This window comes from Mus musculus, chromosome 14 (assembly GCF_000001635.26).
Source record: "Mus musculus strain C57BL/6J chromosome 14, GRCm38.p6 C57BL/6J".
Classification (NCBI taxonomy): Eukaryota; Metazoa; Chordata; class Mammalia; order Rodentia; family Muridae; genus Mus; species Mus musculus.
The window spans coordinates 70889853-70910065 of NC_000080.6; the positions used below are offsets into that span (position 1 = coordinate 70889853).

General features: G+C 50.2%; 1 protein-coding gene across 3 annotated transcripts in view; it reads left to right on the plus strand.

Moving 5' to 3' along the window:
* Nucleotides 1–254: 254 nt before the first annotated feature.
* Nucleotides 255–20213, plus strand: part of Gfra2 (glial cell line derived neurotrophic factor family receptor alpha 2) — an 89734-nt gene continuing 69775 nt past the window's right edge. Inside the window, exons 1-3 of one of the 3 annotated variants that reach the window (NM_008115.3) lie at nt 255–1042; nt 5920–6234; nt 11637–11720. In NM_008115.3, coding sequence (NP_032141.2) covers nt 1003–1042; nt 5920–6234; nt 11637–11720 — 439 coding nt within the window. In that variant the 5' untranslated portion in view covers nt 255–1002. The remainder of the gene's footprint in view (nt 1043–5919; nt 6235–11636; nt 11721–20213) is intronic. The other 2 variants (NM_001302094.1, NM_001302095.1) reach the window with 2 other exon arrangements.

Sequence of the window (20213 nt, forward strand, 5' to 3'; positions counted from 1 at the left end):
CCACTCCGGTGTAGCTTCCATCACCGCCGAGTCGCTACCACTGCTGCTGCAGAGTGTAGCTGCTCCGCCGCGCTCCCGCGCGCTGCGCCGCCAGCCGCCAGGGAGCCGGGGCGCTGAGCCCCGAGCAGAGGAGAGGGGCGAGGCGCGAGAGCCTAGGCGAGGAAGCCGCGAAGGGGGAGGGAGGGAGCAGGCGGGCGGAGGGAGGAGCAGGGAGAGAGGGAGTAGGGAGGGGAAGAGAGAGAGAGAGGGAGAGTGAGGGAGAGCGGAGATCGAGAGCAAAGAGCGAGAGCGAGGGAGAGGAGAGGAGAGGAGAGGAGAGGGAGAGAGGAAGGGAGGAAAGACACACGCAAGCACAGGCACACCGGCACTGGAATTCCATTAGAAAAAGTGAGCCGAAGCAAGGGATAGCGGGAGAAGATTTTTTTTTTTTTATTTTGAATCTTTTTCTTCGTCTTGGTGCCAAAGAAGCGACTCTGGTCTCCCGTCCTAGAAGCTCTACTGGATTGCTCCCATCCGTCGGTGGATTTCTTTCCTATTTGCATTTATTCTGACCCCCCTCCCTCGCTGCTTTCTTCCAGTCCTTCACTTTCAGATCGCCTCGCCCCCACCTCTCCAGTCCCCTCCTGGGAAGTGCAGGGGAATTGGACCCACGGGGACTCGCGCCTTCCCGGCCGCGAGAGCGAAGGGCTGGGCTGACCTCAGGACCAGGCTGTTGGCTTAGAAGGCAGCCAGACACATAGCTACGTGTGTTTGATTTCAGTGGCAAGGGGGGGACGTCGAGAGGCAGCCCACCGCCCGCCTCCCACCCCTCCCCCTCCAGCCAGCAGCGAGAATCCCTGGACTCGGGATCTTCAACCGGCGGCCGCCTGGCGGGATCTCCGCATTGGATTTGGGGGTCGTTATCATTGCTTGGCTGTTATTATTACCGTTGTTATTTTATTTTTATTTTTTAAACCTAAGGGAGAAAGACACATACACACAAAACTGTGGGATTTATTTAACATGATCTTGGCAAACGCCTTCTGCCTCTTCTTCTTTTTAGGTGAGTACCTGCAGGTGGCGAGTCTGGGGGTCACAAGGGGCTGCGCGCGTTCAGTCGCCCACTGGAAGCTGGGCATGCGGGGGTGGGCTTGGGGGCTGCAAGCAGGGCGCCGTGGGAGACACCGGGAGATCGCGCCAGGCTGGGAGCCCGGGCCTGGGGCTCCGGGGAGCCGAACTGCCTGGGAGGCTCTAGAGGAGGGAGCTGTGCAGCGGCTAGCTGGTTGCGCGGAGGACCGAGAAGGAGACTTCCAACATTCAAACCATCTCCGCACGCACTCCCGTGCCGCGCGCGCGCACACACCCCGACACACACTCTTACTTGCAGGCCGTGATAGCGCTCATTTCCCTCAAAATAATGGGTTCAATTTGCAACAACTTAGGAAGGAAAAAAATGCAACTGTTGGTGTGAATGAAAGGAAGGATGGGGAGAGGCTGGCGGGACGCTATCAAGCCTGCCCCTCCTTTCTGGAAGGCTCTCAGAGTCAGTGGGTTTCGGCAGGAGGTCTTGGTTTGGACGTTTGCGGGGAGTCCTTGTAGTCACCTCCTACTTGCCAATCAGTCTCAGGAACGCACCCTATCTCTCCACTCTCTGTAGCACTTTGCAAGTTTCTCCCTACCCACGGCCTCCCTTTCCAAGCCAGATGGGTAGGTGGAGCTCAGGCTTGCAAATGGGTGTTCAAGGCCTTCAAGAGCAACAACCCAGGGGCCTAGGGCATGTGACACGGGAAAGAGGAGGCCAAAGTTTGCTCCTTGGAAAGAAGATGGTGCGGGGGAATGCAGGAAAAGGGAGAAAACAGATCTTAACAAAGACCACTTACTGCTCACCCCATAAGCCCCCTCCCTCTGTGACAGGGAGGAGCGGCTGCCCAGTGGTTCTGAGCTCCAGCAGGCGCCTCCCCACCTCCCCTTATACTTTGTAAAATCTCAGCTGCTTGGGAAGCAAGGTCTAGGAATAGTTTACAGGTAAAGAAAAGATGCTTTCAAAGCTAAAGGCTATGTGTGGACCCAGGGTTCCCAGGCAAGGTTACTGGTAGGGAATTCTGGAAAATGTGTGTGTTTGTGTGTGTGTGTGTGTGTGTGTGTGTGTGTGTGACATCTGCTTTTAGTCCAGGTGCTGTTCTGCTTGTTGGTAGACCAGAATGAACTGGCTACCAAGCAGGGATCAAGAAATCACCTTTACCTTCAGCAGAAAAGGGCTCTGGATAGCCCAGACAGGGAGGTAGCCTTTGCTTATGGAAGATATGCATGGTCTAAGAAGTGCCCTCCAGATTGTAGGGGATTTGTAGTCAGGGTGAATAGATATTGGCTGTATCTTTGCTTGCTCACAGACTTTCTACCTCCCAGCTATGCATTCCCAGGGGACATAGCCCTGCCCTGGGGTGTGGCCTTCACCATACTTGCTTTCTCCACATGTCAGTAACCCTGTGGGTGGGAGGGACAGGGTAGGAGGGTAGAAGATGCTCTGGGCTCACTTTCATCCCTTTCCAGCAGCCTTGGGGGAAGTGAACTCTCATTCTGAATGAACTGTCACAAAATTTGACCTTATCTTCATTAATGGTCTGAAAACGTAGCTTTCTAGGGTCTTAGAATGATCAGAGCGAAGAAGAAAGCATTGCATTTCAGGTAAAAAGTGGCCAGATTGCCTGCTGTTGAGTTACACCCCTCCCTCATAAAGGATGCATGCTTCCAAGTATAGGGGCCCCCCTCTGAGGGGCAGTGGTATATGAGCACAATACCCTCCAGTATCAGACCCCATGTTGCACATTGGGTGATCCTAGCTGAGGAGTCAGTTCTCCTCAGATGTGGCAATGGGCGTCCTGCCCATAATGGGTGTGTACACGTATTTGCACGTATGTGTGTAGAGATTATGAGCCGAGAGCAGAGATGTCCGCCACTGCCTGCTCCCCAAGGGCTGAAATGGAAAGTGGAGGAGGAGGGGGTTGCCTGATGCCTCCTTGAGTTATGCCCCTTCAGTCCCCTATCCCTCAAAAAGTCCCTCTCCAAATCAGGGCAAAGGGTTCAAGGGAATGGCAGGCCAGGGGAGTCTGAAAAGCTCTGACAGGCTGGGATGAATGGTGTGAAGGAAACTTAAATCCAAAAGCCTTTTCCTGGCTAGATGACTATATAGTTGGGAACCACTTGGAAAGTCTGTTTAGTGTGGCGGTTCCTTAGCAGTTTGGGATTTCAGTCTCAAATCAGCAGTTTGGCTGGGGCCATGTCCCGCCCCCTTCAGATGCCTTTCTCAAAGGTTCTGAGTGAGACCTAATGTCAGAGGACTTACCTTATAGAGAAAGGGCTTTTAAACCCAACCATCCAGATTTCCAAGGTTGGCATAGGATGCCATGGAGAGAGGAAACAGAGTGGGCAGAGCACCAGGCCCCCCGTGGTATTCTAGCACATTCTGGCTGTTGAGGGGACTGTAGACACAGGAGGGCAATGTGGACCTCTGCCTTCCCCTCCCTGGCACTCCCTGGAACTGGTCCACACTGTCTATTCTTGATAATTCCAGGTTTTCTTCCTCCAGGCCACGAAGGTAGCCTTTTCTTCTGATTCTTGGCTAGCCTCTCCCGGTTACTGTGTTTCCCTTCTCTGCTTGGGCTTGGTTGATTCTGGGAGTTCTGAAGCCGAGTCCCAGAGATAGGGACAATGATCAAAAGGATGTCCTGGTCCTCTGCAGAAACTATTCTTGCCCTTCATGAACATCAGTTGACAGGATGAGGAAGCCCTTTGAGACTGGTGTGGGAGCCAGTAAAGGCTTGTGTTAAGGATATCAAGGGAGATTTTGGCTTCAGCTGCAGGGCAGGCCAAGACTGACTTTAAACTCGTGTAAGTTCTGAGCCCATAGAAGACCCAGCCAGAGTGCCAGCATGTCCCATTCTGTGTTCCGCTTGGGCAGTTAAACCTTTAGCTCAATCAGGTGGAAGGTGAAGTCCTATGGAACCCCGGGACAAAGTCAGAGAGAATGCAGAGCTGGCTGGCTGCCTGAGAGCAGCTGACAGGTGCGAGTTGGGGGCGTGGTAGTTCAGCTGTTCCTGGGTGGCCCAGAGGCACTAGAGTCCTGTAAAGGGATGCAGGAATCTGCTGAAGCCTTGAAAGAAAGCTGCTACCTCAGCTGTAGTGGAGGACACATCTCAGGCTAGTGCCTGGGCAGACCTTGCTTTCAGCAACTTCCACTTTGTATGGGGGTTTCTACGACTTGTCTTGTTTCAGTGTGGTTACATCCTTCCGCTCTTTCTGTTCTGGGCCAGGGTTTTGGTCAGCAAGAGAAGAAATTTTCCTTTGCTGTAATTGGAGCCTCCTCCATCGGGAGGCCAACTCCCTTTCATCTCCTTTGCTGTTTCCAACTGGGAATGATCCCCCTCACCCCCCCCCCCCGCCCCTCCCAGCTCTGGGGAGTGACAGGCTTGCTGTGTGCAGCTCTACCTGTAGGTGTCGCTGTCTCCCTGCAGTAGCTCCCCCATGAGCAGGGCCTCCTAGGGAGAAGGCCTGAGCGTGGCAGCTCTGAATGAGGATGGAGTAGGGGGATTCTGCAGTATTCTGAGGAAGGGATGACTGACCTAGAGTTTTATTCTCTTTTGGGTGGGAGGGAGTGGAGAAAGCCTCTCAAATTATTCTTTGGGTCCTGCAGAAGGCAGTCTTTGCTCTGGCAGAGAGATGTGGCTTTTTGAGGGGGCAGGGTCTGGAGTTAGGGCTTTAGGAAGGACAGGGAGACAGGAAGATGCCGCCTGTGTCTGGAGGAAACCATTTTGGAAGCTTGGCTTTGAAAGGGTCCGGCCAGCTTCTCTCTGCCCTTCATGTCCAGTCCTCAGGCCCCTCCCTTCTGGGGACACTGTGGGAGGCAGATAAGAGGGAGTGGGCTGAAGCCATACTCAGGCTGGAAGGCAGGGCCCAAAGGAGGAGAAGTCTTTTCTTTCTAGAGTTGATTTATTAATTTGCTTTAGGAAGGATATATAAAAAAGACAGGATTTCAGAATAGTGTATGAAGGAAAGGAAAGAGAGAGAGAGAGAGAGAGAGAGAGAGAGAGAGAGCACATTTAAAAGGAAAAGGTGGTGAGGTCGGTTGAGAACAGAACCCTTGGGAGACAGGAAACAGGAGATGATGGGAGATAGAGATGGGAGAGGTCATGATGGGGAAGCAGCACGGGGAGTGGGTTTGCCCCTGTGCTCTGGTTAATGAGGTCTCTCTTGCAGGGAGCTGGGGAAGAACTTGGCCCGTGCAGACACTTTGCCAGGCCTCTGTCTGGTGTGAAGTTGGCAGATACAGAAAGGCAAGGCCCGAAAGGGGTCTTTGCTTCTCTCTGCTGGGCCTCCTGGATTGAGTTAGGCTTGTCTCTGGTTGTCTTCTAAAGGCCTAATGATAACAGAAATGACGAGACTGAGGGGCTGGAGGGGGCTTGCTGCTTCTCTGTGTGTGACCTTGAGTTGGACCCGAGCTTCCCTGGAATTTGATGTTGATTGAGTTCTTCCTAAGTTTCAGACAGGCTCTGAGGGTTAACTGACTTTTGGAGCCTTGGATGGAGCGGAGGTTTGTCCACTGGGAGTCGAGACAAGATCCCTTTGCATAACCCTTGCCACTCCATGTTGAGGCCATGTCATTCTGTCTGGACTATTGGCATCTTAGCCTACTGGCAGTTTCAGTGAAGGCCTTCCTGGATTTAGCATGCTGTGTTCCACCACCTAGGATTGCGCTCAGGAGAAAATGAATGTGAACCATGGTTGTAGGGGAGCATGGCTGACTAGGTTGGGTCTACGTTGACCTTGGTCTTGGTGTACTTTGGTATGGAGAGGGTAAGAAGTTCCTTCAAACCTTAGGCCTACATTGGGGTCAGAGACTATGATGACCCTCATTCACGCTTGTCTTCCCTCCCCACTACCCAGACGAAACCCTCCGCTCTTTGGCCAGCCCTTCCTCTCCGCAGGGCTCTGAGCTCCACGGCTGGCGCCCCCAAGTGGACTGTGTCCGGGCCAATGAGCTGTGTGCGGCTGAATCCAACTGCAGCTCCAGGTACCGCACCCTTCGGCAGTGCCTGGCAGGCCGGGATCGCAATACCATGCTGGCCAATAAGGAGTGCCAGGCGGCCCTGGAGGTCTTGCAGGAAAGCCCATTGTATGACTGCCGCTGCAAGCGGGGCATGAAGAAGGAGCTGCAGTGTCTGCAGATCTATTGGAGCATCCATCTGGGGCTGACGGAGGGTAAGCTCGGGTGGGCTCCACGGGAGGGCGGCGATGGGGAAGGGGGTGGATGGATCTGGCCAGGGATCCAGAAGGAAGGAAGAACTTGGTAAAAGGGTGACCTGATTTGAATCTGGGGAATTTAGCTACCCCCTCCTAGGAGGTCAATGGTGATAGAGAAAGGGAGATGACAGGGTAGAGGATGAACTGGATGACGGGCTGCAAGCAAGGGCAGCGAAACTGTGCCCACGAGAGGAAAGAGACACCAGGCAGACATTTAAGGGAGAACAGGAGGTATCAGCCCCTGCCACTCTAATGCCCTGTTCCCTGGAGCAGAGCCCAGAGTCAAGTCTTTCTTCCTTCATGTGGTCTCTGGCTGACACAATGGCTGGCCTAGGCACTTTATATAGCGCTTAAGGAGCTCAAGACTGGACATGAGCAACAGGTTCTATGACTCTAGGCAAGCTCTCTTGAAGCCTGCCCAAGGCAGAACCTGAGAGCTCCCCCCCTCCTCAATGATACCTCTTCAGCACTCCTCAGTCCAGACAGGGGCTTGAGATTGCAGAGACTTCAGGATGATTGGTCAGCTTGGCAAGATGCTCATTTACTAATTCAGCAAATATGCGTTGAGAGTGCACTGATGCTGTGCGTTCCTGGAATAGTCTAGGATCTGGTGTAGCCGTTGCCTTTATGGAACTTAAAGCCTGGGGTAGGGGTTCAGTAAGTAAGGTGGCACTTGCCATTTGAAGGCATACATGTTATGATGGAAAGGCATAGTAGGGACACCTCAGAGGAACATCCAAGTCCTTGTTAAAAAGTCTAAAGAGCCTTTCGGGGTTGGAGGGGAGGTGGGGAGATGCTGTCTCTAGGCTGGGATGAAATCACACTACCCAGGGGAGGGACACACTAAGAGTGGGCAGATGGAGAGTGAGACACATCAGGGTCAGGCCTGAGAGTTGAATCTTCATGAAGAACTGTAGGAAACTGGACAATCTAGAGCATGGATTGGAAGGATGGGAGGCTGGGAGGAAAGAGATCTGGTGGGCAATAGGAAACCTGGATGGTTTTAATTCAGAGTTCAAGGGATCTGATCAGACTGATGCTTCAGAAGATTATCCATGTAGTTCTGGGGGCATCAGTCAGTTGTGGGGATTGTGACCCCAGGCAGGAGTAATGGTGGCAGGTACAGGACAGGGCAACCAAGGGGAAGATGGATCTGAGTGCTTCTTAACAGGGTAGAATCAACAGGTCTTTGGCAGCTACTGCCAATGAGACAGGAAGGGAGAGACTTCCAGTGCCTGCAAAGTAGAAGGCGGCAGGGGGCTTGATGTTTCTCTGGGGCTCCCTACCTGCCCTTGGTCAAGCCCTGCAGACATGCAGGCACAGAGCTCAGAGGAGGATATGGTTCTAGAGAGATTCTGGGGTGTACGTCAGCCCATGTGTGGAACCTGGAGCTAAGACAGTGGGTACAGTCACAGAGCAGTGGGCCATGGAAGTGTCTCCTGGACCACTGCTGCCACTTGGGTAAGCCTCCTAGGTGGCTTCTAGGAGCAGGGTGTTGGCTAGGGAAAGAATGGAAGCAGGGATTGGACATGATGAACACAGATAATTTTTCTCAGAATATTTTGTGAAGAGGACAGAAGGAATGACCTATTTTCTCTTTTAAAGACATCTAAATCCCAAAGGAGGATGGATGGAGAGGCTAGGGGAAGACACAGGAAGGTTCGCTGTGCATTCGTGCCTCTGGGGATGAGGAACAGGGCTGGGTCCAGGACCAGAGCTGGGCCACTAACCTAAGATGAGAGTTTCCTTGCAGAGTACCAGAAGGGAAGGATGAAAGGAAGGAGTAGAGTCCCGAGAGAGGGTTCTCCAGCAGTTACCAAGGCAGCTCAGATATGCTCTGAACATAAATAAGAAGTGCGTGCATTTAGTAATAGTATTACTGTCATCAAGATCAGAGTAGTTTTGTGGCTTTAGGTGGCCACTTCTCCCTAGCAACTTCGTTCTGATAGCTAAAAGGCACCGAGGAAGGTAAGGCTATCCTAACACATGTGTACTTCTCCATACGTGACACGAGGAACCATTCACCGAATGGTCTGCTTCCGGTGTGCACGTCGGGAAGTCTCCTGCTTCTGGAAATGGATGGTTCTGCCTTTTGTTTTTCATTTGCAGAGCTTTTAAGAAGTAATTATTTTGTTATTATTTTTAATTATGTGCAGGTGTGTATGTCTGCATATGGTTATGAGCACATGAGTACAGGTGCCTATGGAAGCCAGATTCTCCGGAGTTAAAAGAGTTTCAGACAGTTGTGAGCCTGCAGGGAACTGAACTTAGGTCTTCAGACAGTCAGTAGGAGTGGGCTAGCTTGGACTGCATAGCAGGAGACAGGGCAGGTGATAGAAGAGCTGTCTAGAGGTGCCCCAGGCTGATCGACTTTCTTAGCAGGAACAAAACCTTGGTGGAGTTGCTCAGGACAACCTGTGATCAGAAGCAGGAGAGATGAGGCATTTCTCTGTGGTGGCAGCAGCGAGCACAGTGCTTATATATTTGGTTGTCACTACCAAGTGATCTTCAAGGCCCCTTGGGACTTGGGGTCCTTCACCGTACCTCTCTCTCTCTCTGGTTCTATGTCTTGAGATATTTTTTGAGTTAATTCTATCAATGACCACCTGTTAACACTACTTACTGTCTACCTCAGAGGGTACTGGCTCCACAGAAACGGGAGTACCTATGCTTTCCAATGAGAGTTCCAGAAATACATCCCATCTCGTCCCTTTCTACAGAAGTGTGCTTTTTCTTTGTAAAAGATTACGTCTAGATCTCAGGCCTGCATATTCTCCATCAGGAGAAGCCAGGAGGCCTTTGAACCTATGAGTGATGGTAAGGTTGAGCCATTTCCCTAGAGGAGGCTGTAGAGACTTTCTCCCTGAACGTTAATAATACTTAGTAGTTGGGCTGGGTCTGGGGCCAAGAGGAGGGCAAGAACCATTGAAAGAGGAGAGGAGATGGGAGAGATGATTGGAGGGATCTTCCTCTGATTCTTGGTTTCTCTCTGACCCTGAGGTGGATGGGACTTGCCCAGGCTTTTGCTTCCTCCACCTAAGGCCAGGACCTCCACCGGTAGTAGGAGCTGAGGTTGCACTGGAGGAAGGGGAGCCAGTGGGTCAGGCATAATGGCCTCTGGAGAGGTGGCCACTGAGTTTAGGGACTCAGAAATGTAATACATTAACCTTGGCGGTAGGGAAAACTGAGGCACAGGGGTAGAATGGCTGTTCAGGGTATACAGCAAGTTGGTGACTGAGTTCAGGGGCCTTACACTATATCAAGGTTTCTTTCAGTTGTGCTGAGGGTGATCCCATAGCCAGGACAGTGATGTGGGGTCTCTTTTCTCCATTATCACAACTGTGTATGGCCATGGTGGATACCACCAATGGCTGCTCCAAAGGTGACTCTGAAGTTCAGGGTCCACAAAGAGCAAAGGCCCGCCCCAAGTGACAGTTCCCAGAATCTGCATCCTGATTCTCGCTTCAGTGGCCCAGGCCTGACATTTCCTGGTACACCCAGCTGCAGGACCAGACCAATTAAATGACAGTGGGTTTAGAGAGGAGGAACCCCTGGTTAGCCAATGGTGTGGGCTGCCCTACAGACCAGACACAAGGCTGTGCTTCCTGTAGTTGGGCAAGGTGGCAGTTGGACAGTGCTGGGGAACAATCCAGGGGCAGCAGAGCTCTGACCATAGGGTCTATTGAAGAGCCACACAATATCTTGGGGAGTGGCATATGGTGAGAGAGCGCTGTGCTCTAGGGCTGCCACCCTGGGTTTAAAGCCAGGCTCTGCTGCTTACTAGGTGATGAAACTAAATCACTTTGGAGCAAGTGACTTACTCTGTGCTCCCTGCTCCTTGTCAGCACAGTAGGTGAGCAATAGTGTCTAGCTCGCAAAGTGGTGAAGAAGAGAGTAAGTTAGTGTGTCTGAAGTATGTTTGGTGTGCAGAAAGTGCAGCACAACTTTATTTTTTTTCTCCCTACAAGAACTCCCAAGTTCTTAGATTGTTTGGCTTTAATACAAGGCAGTGCCTGGGGGCCCTGCCCCTAGGACTCTCCCAGGGGGGAGTAAGATAAGTCTCAGTGGGTACAAAGGACAGGCACTTAGACCTTGAGAGGTAATGGATCAAGTTTCGATTCTACTGGGGCACATACTGTGTATGCTGGGTGCTGCCTGGCACACAGCATTTCCCATGTGGCAAGATGCAGGCTAGAATCCCTCTTAACAGGAGGAAGCGAGCTTCTTCCAAGTGCTTTGGGTGTCTGTGGCCAAGGTTGCAGCCCCCTTCTGCAGTGAGGAAAGTATTTAGCAGCTATGAAGCATCCCAGAGCTAGCTGGACTTCCAGTCCTGGCTCTCTGTGGCCTCTTGGGTTAGATGGAGGAACCTCTTGCAGAGGTAGTATCTGTTCCCTCTGGTAGGGACATCCTGCATAGATACTGCTCACTCAGGGTCTCTGTAGGCAAGGGTGCCTATCTGTGGCGCCAGGTCCTGCCGGATAGGAAATCAATGTGAGAGGCCGTGGGTCACTCCCTGTCTGCCCCTCCCCGTCACCACACACACAGTCTGAGTGAGTTTGCATTGATTTTTCCTCACTGGTCAGGTCTCCCGAGGATGTGCCTCTTTCTTGCAAGGTGTTTGCAGAGGGCATGGGATTCTTGATAATGTGGTGAGGGTCTCCTGGGTATCCCGGGGCCATTTATTTCCTGTCATTCACTTGCTTCTCTACTCCAAGCCTCCGATGTCCTCTGAAGCTCTGAGGAGGCACAGGAGCTAATAGGTAGAGGAGAGATTGGAAGCTTGTGTGTCGGAGGCCAGGCAGATAGGAGCATGGGGTCAGACCCTTTACCTAGTGACATTTAATGTTCCCAGGTAGACTCTCTGTGATTACATGAGGTGAGGCCAAGGGGGAAATTCTGAGTGTGGATCCCCAGGAGACCAGTTTAGTCCTGGGTCTGCCACACGAAGCTGTGGGACACCCCCACACCCAGGTAAACATTGCTGGGCTACCCCAGAGCCCTCTCTTGTGAAACAAGGAAATTGAACTAAAAAAATCTTAGTAAGACCCCTGTCTCCAGATCCTGTGATGTGTACTTGACCTTCTGAGGGCCATTGTTCTTCCCGGACTCCTTTAAAGAGGGTTGGTCCTGCAGGGAGGTCACGTGACAGGCAGTGCCACTAGGCACACCTGCTCTAGCTGGTGAGAAATAACTTGTCTCTACAAAATGAGCTCTCACCCCTACCTTGTCAGCACAGCATTTTCCACCTTGGCAAGGGCTGCCCTCGTCCACATCCTGGGGTGTGTTAATGGGACTGTTGCTGTCTAATGGGAGTGCTTTGCCTGAGGGAAGCCTGCATCTCACATCCACCTTTCTTCCAGGTGAGGAGTTCTACGAAGCTTCGCCCTATGAGCCTGTGACCTCCCGCCTCTCGGACATCTTCAGGCTCGCTTCAATCTTCTCAGGTAAGTGACCCTTGCTGGTACGTGTTCCGTTTCCTCTCACCCCTGGGGTGTGGCCCACTCATCTCTTGGACTCAGGTGCTTTTCCTGGTCTTTCGTTGGCTCTATGCTTCACCTGCCTGCTCCTCACCATATTTTGAGCTTTAGCTCTTGGCTTCTCAGAAGCCGTGTGGTTTTCTTCCTGCAGCGGTGCCTGGAGTTAAGTGTTTGCCTGGTTCCTTGGTGGTCATGGATAGGTCTTGAATCTGAAACCCAGTGCTGTTTTGATGGCTTGTGGTCCTTCTCACCCTTGCTTCAGTTTCTGCTTCTCTGGATCCTCGGTTTGGCACTTTGATCAGCCATGTTGCTCACCATCCTCTTTGTGCCTCAGTTTCCCCCTTTGTGAGGTGAGGAAGCCCTCATGTGCGTGGGTTAGCAGTGAGTCAGCAGACTATAAAGCACGTGGCAGGTGGAAGGACTCGTGTTCTGGAAATACTGGTCGTGTTGGTTAGTGGAGATTTTGGGTGTTTCATCTTAAATATCCAAATCCAGAATGCTTTAAAATTTTAAGTATGTTGAGTACTGAGACAGTGCCACAGGGGTAAACTCTACAACTGACCAGATGAGATGGGACATAGTGAAAAGGCAGGTGTACTGAAGTTATAATGTAAGTGTCCCTTGAGATTGTGTGTATCAAATATGCATGAAACAGTATCATTTTGTGTTTGGGTCCCATCTCTATGACATCTCATTATGCATAAGCAAAAATCCCCAAACTGGTGACCATTGGAAATACTGAGCATGCTTGGTCCTTAGCAGCTCAGATAAGGGATCCTCTGCTATTTTTGTGTTACCACCATCCAGTTTGCACTGGGTTTTCTTTCCATTGCTTGAGCCACCAGAGGTAGGAATCTCCTGGGTGATTCCCTTCAGGAATGAGAAAGACCTTCTGGGCTCTCACTTTACCCTGTTGGGTCCATGCTTAGGAATGTGAGCAGAGACTCAGCCAATAAAGCACTGTCTTTGCAAGCATGAGGGCCCATGTTTGATTCCCAGCCCCCATGTGAAACTGCTGAGCATGGCTGTGCAAACTTCTAATCCCAGCGCTGGGGAGATGGAGGCAGGGGAATCCCTGGGGTTTGATGGCCTCGCCTGCTTGGTGAGCTCCAGCCCATAGGAGACCCTGTCTCACTCCGTCCCCAAGAAGGCAGTTAGGATTCCTGAGGATGTTGTCTAATGTTATCCTCTGGGCTCTATATGCACACATATGTGGACATACATGAACACACATGCACACACCTGTACATACACAAATGTCCGTGTGCGTACATACACATTAAAAATATTAGAAAAGAGCTCTATGGGGTTGTGACTCTTTCTTCTTGATATTCCCTTGGGCATTTGGTAGGCACTGGGGCTGGCATGGTCTATCTTAGAATTGTATTCTCTGTCTCTGTCTCTCTGTGTGATTGTATATGTGTGTGTATGTATGGGAGAGTGTATGTGTATAAGTGTGATTATGTGTGTTCTGTTCTTACAGGTTCTCTCCCTCCCTCCATTCTTCCCTCCCTCACTCCTTCTCTTTCCCTTCCTCCTCCCCTTTTCTTTCCTTCTCCTTCTCCTCCTCCTCCTCCTCCTTCTTCTCTCCCCTCCCCCTCCCTTCCCCCCCCTCTCTCTGTGTGGTCAGCTCTTACAGTCTGTATATGTGTATGCGATTGTGTGTATGTGTTCAGCTCAGTTCTCATAGGCTGTCTCTGTGTTTGTCTCTATATGTCTGTCTCTGTTTCTCTGTCTCTCTCTGTCTCTCTCTCTGTCTCTCTCTGTCTTTCTCTGTCTGTCTGTCTGTCTGTCTCTGTCTGTCTCTGTCTGTCTCTGTCTCTGTCTCTGTCTCTCTCTCTCTCTCTCTGTGTGTGTGTGTGTGAGAGAGAGAGAGAGAGAGAGAGATAGCTCTTACAGGCTCCAGTGGTCAGCCTAGAGCTTGTTCTCTGAGTTGCTGAACGCAAGGGTCTGGGCTCCAGGCTTTGGAACCTTCTAAGGTTCTTCTTACTCTACACTCTGGTTTTTAGTAGCAGCAATAGGGACATTTTGGCTTGGCCAGCATCTTCTTGTGCATTGTAGGATGTTTAGCATTGTCTCCAGAGTTGTCTACGGATTCACTTATATGTCCCCAAGGTGTGAGAAGCACAAATGTCTTCAGACACTGTCAAATGTTCCCTGTGGGGCAGAGCCACTGCTTGTTGAGAAGCATTGCTCCAAACTGTCAGGCAAGGTTTCCTAGTCTCTAGATCAGTGCTTCTCAATTATCTTTATTGCTATCTCTCTAAGGAGGCAAGAATAATTCCTTCAGGTAGAGGAATTAACTTGTGTCACAGGATTGAGTTTTGGATGACTACCAGCCACTTGGAATGCCCATTTATTTTTGTTCATCCAAGGACCAAGTTATTCTGCTTTGACATGCCTTCCCCTGAAGATGCCTCCTTTAGATGATCCTGAGAGTGGTATCTGTGCTCCTGGTGGGAGAGATCCTGGATTCTCAGAGGAAGGGAGGTCCTAGCAGGTGTCTTGGTTGAGTCCTATCACTGTAAAAAATACTGATGTCACTAGTTCACAGAGGAAAGCTTCACTCCAGCTCACAGGTTCTAGATCACAACTGGCTCACTTGGGGTGGGGCACCCATTATAGTATGTTGGGATGCATGTGGCTGTGGCATGGAGCCAAAGTGCTCCTGTCATGCCTGGGAAATGAGATAGAAGAGAAAGAGATCAGGACCCCATAGTCTCTCTGAGGGCACACTCTCAATGATCTAAAGACCTCCCCTAGGTTCCAGCTCATAAAGTTTCCAGTCTTTCTCATGGTGTCAATCTGGGGACCATGACCTTCATATATGAGCATTTGGGGCTATTTAAGGTTAAAAATCTATAGAGCTAGGCACAGTGGCACATGCCTTTAATCCTAACACTCAGAAAATGGAGGCAGAAGAATTGCTAGTTTGGGGACAGCCTGATCTACACAGTAGGTTTAAGGACATCCTGGGCTAACAGATTAAGATCCATCTCAACAAAACAAAACAAACTATTCAAGCTGTAGTAGCTAGAGAGTGGCCATCTGGACATGGCCTTGAGTCCTTGTGGTGGTGGGGGGATGGTAGAAGTAGATGGGGATCTTAAAGCTGGCCAGTTACATTACCCTGCCTTGAGTTCCCACTGCTACAGGCTCCTATCAGTAGCTTTGGGTTTAGAGCAGGCTTCCTTCTGGCTCTGACTGTGGGTGATAGTGATAGTGTCTTATAATTTTGCCCATCCTCTGAGGCTGGATTATATGACCGACTGACCAAAACCCCTTCCAACTGGCATTCTAAATCTCCGTTTCTGATTAGTTTGGAGTATAGCTCCTCCATGAGTTGGTCCTTCTGAGGCTGTGCTCTGAGGTTCACATGCAGGATGAGGACATTGTTGACCTAGGTCTGCTGAAGTAGGGGCACACGGGGGGGGGTCCAAGTGCATCCAACGTACCTGTTACACATTGGTCAGATGCCAGCCGATTTCTCCAGTGTAGACAGGTGCCTTTGGGTTTGCTCTGTGAATGCTGGAGGTCTGTGGTCCTCACCATAACTCCAGCTCCTGTTGCTTCCTGGATTCAAACCATAAGTGTCTTCTAGCAGACAGATCTTTATGTAATAGACACTTGGCACTCTGTGGGACAAGGCTGTTGACAAGACAAATGAGAAGATCACTGAATTGCAGCTTACAGAGCCAAACACTCTCTAATGCTTAGTGATAACTGAGTCATGGGTGGCTCTGGAACTCTGTGTTCCAGTCCACTGCCCACCATCAGGAACAGGCATAGAGACATTTTCATTTGGGTGTGACACGATCCCTGTAGGATAATGTGTTTGAAGCTTGGTGGTGATTTTTTACGGGGGTGGGTGTGGGGGTGGGGTTACCTGGTGTAGGCAGGTTACTCTAACTAGACCTTAAAACTTAGCCCTGCTTCCAGCACAAGCTTCTTGACCCATGCTATGTGGAACAGGTTCCTTCAAGCTTCCATTTTCACAGACCAACCTACTCAAGCCCCCATCCATTTCCTACCAAGATGGATTGCACCCCTTTGAACCACAAGCTAAAAGAAACCTGTCTTCCTTTGCATGGCTTCTGTCAAGAAACTAATGCATAGTCCTATTGACTCTTCTGGCAGACAGTGGACTGTGACACAGAGCTCTAGAGCCGTATCTGGCCCAGTTATTCCTGAGCAGCAGGTGGCAAGATGCTAGCTCTGTAAGCTGCACAGCCGTTGACCTCCTCATTTGTCTTGTCAATACCCTTGAGGAAGGTTCACTGAGACCAACCCTGAAGTTGTTTGAGGGAGTAGCACTCTCTGGAGAGACAGCTAGAAAGGGGGAGGCCCTGGTGAGAAGACCCTACTCAATACTGGCCCTATTCCAAACGACCAAGGAAGCCCTTATGGGGCGTTCAGCAGAAAGAAGGTGGGAAGCAGAATCAGGAAGCCACATGCTTGTGTGATGTGCTCCAAATCCCCCATAAGGCTTTGTACACATGGCTTCCCAGCTCCAGATCTGAGATTCCCCCCCTCCCCGCTCCCCACCGCCCTCCCCACCGCCCCAAGAGACGAAGACTCAAGTTTGAGCTCCCTCATCTTTTGTCCCACAAGCTTGGACCTCTGGCTGTCTTAGGTCCCTGCCTGACTCTCCATGGATTGGTGTCTTTGGGCAGGGTGACCTGAGATCCTGTACCTAAGCACTGGGTCTTAGTGGGTGCTGCCCTGTAGAATGACATGTAGTTGACAGGAAGTGGCTCCCCACTTCCACATGTCTTTGCCTGGCTGTGTGAAGTCCCTCTACCATTTTTCTGAGGAGCCTGTGTTGGGGATTACCAGCTCTGGGTGACCCCTTCTTGATTTACTACTACTACCAACTGGGGCCTGTGGAAACTGGGAGGCTGATGTATGTTAGAGGTCCTCTTGCCTTTATCTTTTTATCGTTTCCTCTCTGAGGTTTGAGGCTGTGCTTGTTACAGGGAGCATGAACCCTTCATCTCTCTTGGGGTTCTTGGAAAGTCCTTCTGGGATTCAGTTGACAAGGAAGGCTGCCAGATTCTTACCACACCCTCTGTATGCCTGAGGCCTTGGGGAGGGCACAGCCTAATCCCTCTCCCCCTTTCTTCATAGTCTTACTCAACCCTTCCTGGGTTCAATGATGGGCTAGCCAGTCCCATCCTAAGGCCAGCTAGGAGCAGTGTGGCTGTGACTGACTGCTCAATACCAATAGAGATGTTGAAGCATCTAATGTTGGAAGCCTTTACTTTAACATGGGAAGGGAAATTTCATGAAGAAGTTGGGCTTGCTTTGTTCTTTGAATTCAAACTGTCCTTGAAAACATACACCAGAGCATTTGAAGAGGTGTCTGGCATAGGGGTCATGGGCCAATAATCCTGGGAACAAATCCTGTCTTGGTTGCTGAATGTGTTAATCAGTGTTCTATCCTTGAGACAAAAGACCTGAGGTAAACAATTTGGATGGAGGGAAAGTTTATTTGGGCACATGGTTTCAGTCCATGGTTGCTTGACCTTGTTACATTGGGCCTGTGGTAAACAGTAACACACCATGGTGGAAGTGTGTGGTGGAGAGGAGCTCCTTGCCTGATGATAGCTGGAAAGGGCCACAGTCCTAATACCCACTCTATGGACATGCTCTCTGGCCTGACTTCCTCCATCTGGGCTCCATCATCTCAAGGTTCTATTAGCTCCAAAGCATCATCATCAGCTGGAGACTCAACATCTGGGATTTTGGAGGGCTTTTAAGAGACTGTGTGTTCTTGGGCCTTAGTATGGTCTTTTTTTTGCGCTGAGGTGGCTACATCTGTAAACTGGGCTTATGCTGTATACCTTCAGGGATGGAAAAGAGGCTTTAGTGAGAATGGGTTAGGGGATGTAGCTTTTACACACTGAGACTGAGTTGGGCTTGCTAGTTGGTCATCTTCTCTCATCTGGATCCGGGCAATGGGGGTAAGAGGTTGTTTAGACAGGATGCAGGGTGCTGAAATTAATTGATCATCTATTTTGTCTCAGGCTTCTGTGACCTCCCCAAATGCAGCTGGGGGTAGAAAAGGTAGAGAAAAAAGCAAAAGCTTTTAAGCAGAGATTTCCTCTGAAAAAGATTCTAAGAAGATGACCTGGAGCTAGCAAGTGTGTGGGTCCAATGGAGGGTGAAGGATGTGGCTGGGTATCAGTGAACAAGGAGGACTGGTTTGGGCAGGCAAGGGTGTCTTTGACAGCTAAGGGGCCATGACTAAGGAACACGGAGAAGAGATAGGTAGATGGTGCTATGTCATTAGCCTCTGCCTCTGCATTCTGAGTGAGGTCCCTGGAGGGAGTCTCCAGGGTCTACATCCCATCAAAGCATTGCTTAAAACATAGGTTCAAAGCATATTTGCCAATCAGCCACACTCTGTTTTCTGTAAAGAAAATTGAGGTTCCAGGAGAAGGGATGGACATAGACTAGGGTTCAAGTTCCACTTTGAGCTCTGCCTAGCATCTCCTGAGAAATGTGCATGGGCCAGCAGAAACACCCATCTTCTAGGATAAGGACCAAATAAGACAATGTAGGTAAGCACTTTGCCGGGAGGGTTGCATGGAAATATGTTAGCTATTTAGAAATGATCAGGGAGGGACTTCTCCAAGGTCAGATGGTGGTAGGGTCAGTCTAGATAACATCTGAGAAATGGCTGTGGACCTCTGGTTGACTTAGTGTTACCTATAACAGCAAACAGAGTTTGTGGGGGCTGGAGAATGGAGGTGACAGGGTGATTTTTTTTTAGAGGACAGTGGCACCCTAAGGCTTAGTTGAAGTCTTATTCAATGATCACCTCCCAGTAACTAGTTGGGATAGGTAGTGGCTTGTGAGGGACCTGAGTTCAGGGGTTTTCTGTGGCTTGAGGATAGAAGGTTGGCCGTTCTACTCTAACAGGTCATCTAGCTTGAATAGATCACAGAGAGGGCTAGGGACGGTCTTGTGGGTGAGCCTCATGGCCTCCTTTTTGTGGTTGTGGAATAGGAGTGAACTTGTGCCCAGGAAGCCTTGCGTATGGCTTCTGAGAGGGAACAAACAACTGCTCTGTTGTTGCTTCCATGGCACAGTGCTTCATCATGGTGCTCGTCCTTTGGTTTCAAGCAGTTGTGCATGTCTGTCTCCTGTGTGTGCATTCTTCTTCATACCTCCTGGGTATATACTTCTGCGCTTCACCCCAACTACACAACCCTTGAGAGCCTAGAATGAAGACTTTGAGGTCTGCTAGTGTTAGCATGGAATCCTGGCCTTGCTCTACTAGCTGTGTGACCTCTGGGCTACTTGGCGCTCTTGAATCTCATCTTTCTCATCTGTAGATAGGATAGGTCAGTTGACTTGTGTAATGACATAAGGTCAGCTTCTCATGTGGTATGTGGCACACTGGAGTACCCTAGATGGTGACCATTGGGATCACTGTCTGGGTACTAGAGGGGGAAAATGATTTAGTCTGAGTGTTAGATCTGCCCAGGAACAGGTAACTGAGGTTTCCAAACAACTCTGAGATGTTCCATGTGTGATGGATTTTATGAGTTCAGAGGTGCAGAGATGAGGTATGCCTTGCTAGGGCACAAGAAATGTTCACAGAGAAGGTGGGGTGGAGGTGGGCCATGAAATTAATATCATTTAATTCAGTCCATGTGGAGTGTGTCCTGGAGAGACATGGAGTCCACTGCTGCACAAGGTGAGACCTGTGCCCTCAGTGTACAAGGGAATGTACATTCAGCTGCGGCACCCTATAGGTAGTTCATTGTCCATGTGGTTCAAACTAAATGCTGTTCCAGGATTTCAGGGGAAGCAGAAATCAGCAGTGCCAGGGGCTCTCAGGGAAGTCTTAGTAGATGAGAAAGAGGACTGGGGAACCTGGGAGTGACATTTATTTCTTCCTTCCTTCCTTCCTTCCTTCCTTCCTTCCTTCCTTCCTTCCTTCCTTCTTTCTTTCTTTCTTTCTTTCTTTCTTTCTTTCTTTCTTTCTTTCTTTCTTTCTTTCTTTCTTTCTTTCTTGTGTGTGTTATTCATACCTTGTGTATACCTGTGTATCAAGGCCAACCTCAAGTGTTGTTCCATAGGTATAAGGATCTTGCTTAGTTTTTTTTTTGGTTTGTTTGTTTGTTTGTTTGTTTTTTGAGACAGGGTTTCTCTGTGTATCCCTGGCTGTCCTGGAACTCACTCTATAGATCAGGCTGACTTTGAACTCAGATATCCACCTGCCTCTGCCTCCCAAGTGCTGGGATTAAAGGCGTGTGCCACCACTGCCTGGCTAAGGACCTAGCTTTTTGAGATCGGGTCTCTCATTGTCCTGGAGCTTGTTGAGTAGGTAAGGCTTCGGAGCCAATGATCTGCTCATCTGTGCCTCCTCTTGCACTGGGATTACAAAAATGTGCCATTATACCTGGGTTTTTTCACAGTTGTCCTGTGGTTTGAACGCAGGTCCTCTTG